Here is an 8,239-nt window from a genome sequence, read left to right as displayed (position 1 = left end):
TTTCCTTTTAAAACATTATTTATTTTTACTTAGAGCTATGGTTGGGACACAGAAGACAACATCTAGTTAGACTGAAAATGCAAGTTACCAGTAAATTCTTTGGTTATATTGTTTTTTATATGCTGCAATAAATTCAAATACTTCCTCAATACAGTGTGTTTCAGAGTATTTCAAAGTATTTCAGAGTGATATGTCTTACTTTGTAAAGCCTTTATAGTTTAACAATACTAAAATAGGTCAAATAATTTAACATATCAAGATGTCAAAGTTAAAAACTCAAATCACGAATACCTTTTTAATTTTATCTATGTATTTATAAGGCCCCATCATCATTATAACCAAACACCTCCAAAGTAGTTAAAAATAGGAGCACCTCTTTCTTCCTTCTCAGACCATAGCTGATTTAGCTCAATTAGTTATTAGTTGTGCATGTTGATGTGGTGTGTAGACAGAGGGGGAAGAGCAAACTCACAAGAGATAGGTTATTCATTCAATTCTTAATGATCACAAACATCACTGCATTTGTGACTTCTGGAAATAGATATCTGGCCAGCATCTACCAAAGTTCTGTGTCTCACTCCTGAGTCTTCCTTTGTTGACTGTTTTGTGGTGTAAAGGAACATAGATAGTTGTTCTAGGAAGACATGGCTGCAGATAGTTGAGGTAGCTAGACCCTGTTCCTTGGAGAGTGTGACTGCCAGGATAGATCTTAAATCAAACTCTGTATTCAGAGGAAAACCTGTTCAGAGAGCCGAGTGACTGGCCAACATTCTCACCATGACCTCTTGCTAAGTACATGGGCTGCTGCCTTTATAACAGGAGAGCTTCTTCCTAGATATGAGTTGCAACAGTCAAATCTGGAGGTCAGTAATTCAGGGATCACCATTGACAGGTGTGAAACTGATTGGCAGTTAGTCAGTCACAGATAAAAAAGAACATTTTTATTGTTTTTAGATGTCAGTAAAATTGGATTCAAAAGAATCCCAGTGCAGGGCCTAATTTAATTTGAAGGCAGTTGCCCTTACAGTGGCATTTCCCTTTTCCTATTTTATCTCTATATAGCAGTGTCTACACGAGCTGGCTACTTCAAAGTAGCCGTGCCAACTTCGAAATAGCGCCCGCCACGTCTACACGTGGCGAGCGCTATTTCAAAGTTGAAATTGATGTAAGGCAGTGAGACATCAAAGTTGCTATCCCCAACAGGAGATGGGAATAGTGCCCTACTTCGACGTTGAATGTCAAAGTAGGGCACATGTAGACGATCCGTGTCCCGCAACATCGAAATAGCAGGGTCCGCCATGGCGGCCATCAGCTGAGGGGTTAAGAGATGCTCTCTCCAGCCCCTGCGGGGCTCTATGGTCACCGTGTGCAGCAGCCCTTAGCCCAGGGCTTCTGGCTGCTGCTGCTGCAGCTGGGGATGCATGCTGCATGCACAGGGTCTGCAATCAGTTGTTGGCTCTGTGGATCTTGTGCTGTTTAGTGCAAGTGTGTCTGGGAGGGGCCCTGTAAGGGAGTGGCTTGCTGTTGCCCTGGAAGTGCTAGTCCGCCCTGTGACACTGTCTGCAGCTGTTCCTGGCACCCTTATTTCGATGTGGGCCGCTTTGGTGTGTAGACCCTCCCCTGCAGCGCCTACTTCGATGTAGTGCTGCCCGTCGACGGCACCAGCCCTGGAGGATGTGTAGACACTATTCATCGAAATAGCTTATTTCAATTTCGCTGCATCGAAATAAGCTATTTCGATGTAGCATACCCATGTAGACGTAGCTTATATATTATATATATATATTCCTATTATAGCATCATCTCAATCTTGCCCAGGTCTACTTTTACACAACTGCTTTTCACTGCAGGTGCTAATTTTGGTGATTCATTCAGAATTCTGGGAAATGTTGCCATTTATGATTTTTAAAAAAGTTGTGGAGCTGAATGTGCATGGTGTACTGGCATCTAAATACAGATTTCACAATTTCTTCCAGCAACTTCATACAAATGTTTAATGAAATGGGAGGACTGAGCCTTGGGTAGACTCTACAGATGACACCTTTTGAGATGAAGTAGCCATAACAAGCCTCGGGATTTAGTCTCAAAGCCAATACTGGAGACATTTCAGGGCATTTTTTTCACATCTGCAGCTGTTGATGGCAGGAAACAAATATGTGGTAGGCAGGTATTAAATGCTGTAGTTAGGTGAATATCAATATTTCCCTTTTCTGTTGGCAAGAAGAGTAGAGAGCACCTATGCATCAGATGTTGTCTTTGTAACATAAAGTGGCCTGAGAGGGATCCACTATTCTGATTACTCGATCAGCTTAGTTAGAAAAGAGATTAGACAATGGACAGTAGTTGGAGGGGTCACTACCATCAAATGATGATTTATTTAATACTGGTTGATGTTAGGATGACTGGTAGACTTCCATCTTCAAAGGAAACTGTGCTCAGGAACACCAGTACTTAATAATAAAGCTGTTATATTTAACTATAGCTTAGCTCACAGATTTAAGACAAAAGTTGTAGCAGGTCTCCAGAAATAATATACATGCAGCCATTTGGACATACCAAATAGGTAATTATCTGTGCAATTACTTATTTTGAATAAGTAAAGGGAGTTTTCCTATGTGCAAACAGATGTGCCCAGAATATTAGTTAATTTTTAAGTACCTCCTAAACCTTGAGACCAGATCCAGATCTAACTTCAGTTGATGACAAAACTCTCACTTCCTGTAGTAGGAGCAGAATCTGACTCCTGTCCCATACCATTTTAAAAAAATCTACCCTACCTTCAACCAACAAAATGGGATCTTTTCAAAACAAAGATCTTGTTTAATTAAAAGTTTTCATATAATTCAGTTATTTGAAACTCCCATTCACAAGGAATTCTGCTTGAATATGAACTGTAGCATAAGACCTCAAATGTTGTCAACAATCACAATGGTTTTTTCCATTGAAAGTATATTTAAAGTTTCTGTGATGGTGAAATGATTCTGTCCATCAAAATGATGAGTGAATTTTAATAAGATCTAAAATCCCTCACTTCTTTAGTGTCTCTATATATTATTAATTCCAAATATGAAGTTTTTGTAATGCTTCTTGAATACTGGAGGCCATCCTGTCATTCCATTCCACTGAAAGGAATGAAGATTGGAATCCTTAAAGTGCTTCTGAAGTTCATTTATTCTGTATTAAGCTTATGTTGTCCTGAAAGGTAATCCTTGCTTGAAAGGCATAGAACATGAGTTCATAAACTTCCTTACTCCAGGAATTGCTGATTTTCAGCAAGATGAGCTACTAACTGTATTGTTGTAATCGTTGGTAGATGTCATGAGCAAACAACAGGCTGTCTGCGGATCCATCTAGAATGATCTGAAATAGAATTTAATATATCTGGTTATTTCACTATATGCACACTTTGAATCAAATCAGTATTTCATAACAGAATATAGGCTAGAGTCTGGATATGATATTTAGATTGGTTATCAACTATTTATTTTAGAATGTTTGCCTGTTTGATCAAGAACTCCTAAACAGTAAGAGCTTGGACCACCAAATTCAGTATAGAGGTTCCTCCTATCATAATTTAAAGCAACGTGAGGGCTTGTTTGTGCCAAGAAAATGGGATGTGCCTGGAATGAGATTGCCTCTTATAAAATCAAACAGAAAAGAAACAATCATCAAATCAAGTACAGTCCTCCAAACTGACATAACCGTGCAAATGTTGGAGATTAAAAAAAAAAAGGGGGAGCCAGAAAAACAGGACGAATAGTATTGCTTCTTAATAAACCTTACAGAAAAGAGATAAAACACAGAAATTTGGGGTATTGCTCCATATTGACACAACTAAATTAATGCTTTATGCTTGAAAACTAGAAGAAAATGCTGGAATCGAAATTGACTACAGACCTTTTTGGTTAAAACATAGCAAAAGAATTTATAGGGATGAAGAAAATAAATACACTTGCTAGAATTCCCATTTTGAAAAAATTCCTAAAAATATTAACCAAATTTTAACAATCCCCTTTTAAAAAAATCTTAAATAAAATTAACTTCACACTGTATTTTTTAAAAAATACAATCATTTAAATAAAACATGTACATTTTTCCTCTATTTAAAAAAAACTTAATTGAGTTAAGGACCGAAGCAATGCTGGGTCCTGAACTAGCTGCCTCTGCTAATATATGTATAATTTAACTAGCTAATCCTGGAACACCTATATGCACTTTTGAAAGTCAGTGTGACTACTCACTCTGATGTCTATCCCTTCTACTTAAAATCCGTCAGTCTGTATTTAATAAACTGTTTTTAAGTTTTACCTAAAACTTTTGGGTGAATTGCTTGGGGAACCTCAGATCAGACTGGAAAGGCTAATGTATGCCCATTACATACTGAGGGAGTGGTGAATTAGGCAATTAGCTTACACTGCCCAGGCTTTGGATCAATGCAAGACAATACAGGTCTGATTTGCAAGGCTGGGGAGCTGCAGGCAGGGTCAGATAGTTGCTGGAGCCTCTCTGTTGCTGATGCCCACATAGCTGGGAACTTACTCATGTACCTCAGTTAAATGTATCCCTGCCTGTGAATGGTTGTGTAAGTACAATGCCTGTCAGAGTCTTATAGTTTGACATTAACAACACAGTGGGCTTGTCTATACTTGCTCCCAACTTCGAAGGGGGCATGTTAATCAGGGCAATGGGAAATTACTAATGAAGGGCTGTGGTGAATACACAGCACTTCATTAGGCTAATTCTCCTCCGCAGCAACTTCGAAGCATCAGACTTCAAATTGTCAGTATGCGTGTAGCTGCAGGCATTTCAAACTGCTTGTGCTACTTCAAAGTCCCAAGGGAAGTTTGAAGCTTCGAAGTTGCCGTGGGAGAGAATTAGTCTAATGAAGTGCTGTGTATTCACCACATCACTTCACTAGTAATCTCCCGTCGCCCTGATTAACATGCCCCCTTCGAAGTTGGGGGCAAATGTAGACCCAGCCAGTGTGAGAGATGAACCAGACTGGTGGTTTTAGAGAGCTCAGCAGTTCCACAGTTTACACTGCACCCCAGGGAACCTGTTCCAGTGTTTCAGCAAGCAGAGTGAAATGTACAGCATGTTCTGAGTGATCATTGCAATTCATGCACACTTGTCAAGAGATTTTAAGTGAGACTTACAGTATGGTGGCTGAGAAGAGTCAAAAAGGAAGTTACCAATTTGTTAATTTTTGCTTTTTTTGGAAAAGGAGAGTAAAAAACAGAAAAAGCTGAAAATGGGCAAGAGTGATGCAGTTGAAAAGTCAGAGCTGTTCATACTGCAGGTTGCAGAAAAGAGAAAATACATTAATGAATCTTGGAGCTAAAGTACCTGGAATAGAGCCTCAGATGCAAGCTGAGTAGTTTGCACAAGGGTCAGCAACCAAAGTAGCAAGAAGAGCCATTTTTTCCAATAGAGTAAAAAATTCAATAATTCAAGTGCTGCGGTGTATGTGAATACTCTTGTGCATGCTCTTAATAATGTCAAACTATACTTTTTGTAGCCCCTATTTTAAGAAAACACAATGATTTGTAATGTGATACATGTTTACTGCAGGATATTCACAAACATTTTACATATTCTGTTTCCTCATGCTTTGTGTGTGTGTTTGTATCACTGTCTTCCTGACTTTCACTCCTGAACCTTCTCTCTCTCTGGAGGTCATTATGTGGGCTATGTCTACACTAGCCAAAAACTTCGAAATGGCCATGCAAATAGCCATTTCTAAGTTTATTAATGAAGCGCTGAAATACATATTCAGCACCTCATTAGCATGTGGGCGGCCGCAGCACTTTGAAATTGACGCGGCTCGCCACCGTGTGGCTCGTCCAGACGGGGCTCCTTTTCGAAAGGACCCCAGCTACTTCGAAGTCCCCTTATTCCCATGAGCAGATAGGAATAAGGGGACTTCGAAGCAGCCGGGGTCCTTTCAAAAAGGAGCCCTGTCTGGACGAGCCGCATCAATTTCAAAGTGCTGCGGCCGCCCGCATGCTAATGAGGTGCTGCATATGTATTTCAGCGCTTCATTAGTACACTTCGAAATGGCCATTTGCATGGCCATTTTGCAGTTTTTGGCTAGTGTAGACATGGCCGTGGAGTTATCCAGTGTTTCAAGATCAAATATTAGTTGCTATTTAAGTATGAGTTTTTCATTTTTGGGCTTTTACATGTTCACCCTTTATTGAAAATATGTTTTTTGGTGTTTTTAAACTTTGCAACTATAGCATCGGGAGCCACACAGAAATTCCTAAAGAGACGCACTGGGCCCCAGAGCTGCAGGTTGCAGACTCCTGAGTTAGTACATCAGTGAGCCTGAGGACTGCAAATCAAAGCAGATAAGGAAAAGGAAAAAAGAGCAGAGACACCAATTGGACTTGCCGGAGACCCAGAACCCTACCTCACCACTGATTCCCACTTCTCCAAAAATTCATAAATTGTGTCCTTTGTACAAAGAGACAGGCAATGTTTCATAATATTTTACAACCTTTCAGAAGCTGTGTGTTATTCATGAGATTTCTGAGGACAAGAAAATCCCCACTTTGCTTGCAAAGTTAACTGGTAAAGCTCTGAATATATTCAATGAAGTGCCAGTTAAGGATGCTTTAGATAACTGTACATTCAAAGAAACAGTTTTGAAATGATTGCAGATTACCCATAAAACATAAAGAATGAAATTTAGGAATCTCAAAAGAAATGCACGTACAAGTAATGGGGATATGTAGACAAGATGAAAGATTTGAAGGGAAAATAGGTGACGGGCGAAGGGACTGAAAGCTTAAATATTTCAACTTGTTGCTCAGGAGCTTTTCCTAAGCTTATGTAAAGATGACATGAAAGTGTCTATGGGACAAACAATGAAAACTGGATGAAATGACACCTGTAGCTGAAGTCTGTGAAAAGATTCAGGAATTTATTGAGAGTAAACCACAAACAGAGGGGATTAAAGCTACCAGGAAGCAGTCTTCCCATTTCACCTCTAGAAAAAAGGATTCCCCTAATCCCCATCCCAGTGAGGCTGACAGTCTCATCAGGCTCCTGAGTATGGCATGGGGCTGCTCTGTGTCTCAAAAGAGGCAGGACAAAGACAGCCAGCCCCCAGCCTCCAATGCATTCCAAGAACTTGTTGGATAATCTGCCCATGCTCTATTATTTTCCCAACAGATGTCTGGGTAGCTGAAGACCCCCATCATTACCAAGTCCTGTGCTTTGAATGAATTTGTCAGTAGTTCTATTAAAAAGTATCCATCTCTTCTTCCTAATTAAGTGGTTTAGGTGTGGTAGACTCATCATCCTAGTATTTTATCCTTTTGTCCTTACCCAAAAACTTTCAATCAGTCTCCTAAGTTCATCTAAATTTCAGTCCTAGTGTACATATTTTGGATATAATGCAACACCTCATTTTTCCCCTGCCTTTCCTTCCTGAGTAAGCTGTACCCTTCTTTATCAATATTCTAGTCAAGGGTATTATCCAACCAAGTCTTTGTGATGCCATTTTTGGCTATATTAACTAGCATTGCTGGTTCTTGCAGCTTATTCCTAATGCTTCTTGCATTAGTACACAGATACCAAAGATACTGATCATATTTTCCCCATGTATTGTTGCTTCTCTCTTCCTTATCCCTGCCATGATGGCCCATATTCCCCTGAGATTCTGGCCCTTCTCCCAGGTTTCCATGTTTTTGACTTATTTGTGAACTTTTGTCTCCTGCCCCCATCCACTGGTAGCATCTGTCTCCCTAGTCCCACAGCTATACTCCCCATACTCACCTCTTCTCCTTTGTGCTCTTGCAGGAGCCCCTCTCCTAGAGGTGGGTGGCTTAGACACTTATTCCATTTCTTGAAATAATGGCTCAGATTCCTGCTTAATGCCACTCAAAGCAGAGGAAGATGAGGCTAACTACTCTCTTATAATCATTAGCCTAATGGTTAGGTTCTTACCCAGGCTATGGGAGACCCCAAGTCCATTCCCTCCTCTGCATGATGAGAAGAAGGGACATGAATAGAGAAGAAGTATTGTAACAACCTATGTAGGGACAGTGGATTCTGCATCACTTTCAGTCTTTACATCTAAGCTGAATATATTTTTAAAAGATACAGCTCCAGGAAGGGTGACACTTTCCACAGGTCTCTTTCAACTGCTGGGCCCAAAGGCAACTGCTCCCCCTTCCTCCATTGCTATTGGGCTTGTACAGTTCAAACAGCAATCGTGGGCTTGATGCAGAAA

General features: G+C 40.1%; 1 protein-coding gene across 5 annotated transcripts in view; it reads right to left on the bottom strand.

Moving 5' to 3' along the window:
* Window positions 1-8,239, bottom strand: part of RANBP3L (RAN binding protein 3 like) — a 44,614-nt gene continuing 36,375 nt past the window's right edge. For all 5 annotated transcript variants that reach the window (XM_074995648.1, XM_074995647.1, XM_074995651.1 and 2 more), the window contains one exon: window positions 1-3,360. In XM_074995648.1, the coding sequence (XP_074851749.1) occupies window positions 3,317-3,360 (44 nt within the window). In that variant the 3' untranslated portion in view covers window positions 1-3,316. The remainder of the gene's footprint in view (window positions 3,361-8,239) is intronic.

This window comes from Carettochelys insculpta, chromosome 5, assembly GCF_033958435.1.
Source record: "Carettochelys insculpta isolate YL-2023 chromosome 5, ASM3395843v1, whole genome shotgun sequence".
NCBI classification, from domain to species: domain Eukaryota; kingdom Metazoa; phylum Chordata; order Testudines; family Carettochelyidae; genus Carettochelys; species Carettochelys insculpta.
This window is presented reverse-complemented; position numbering and strand designations above follow the sequence as displayed.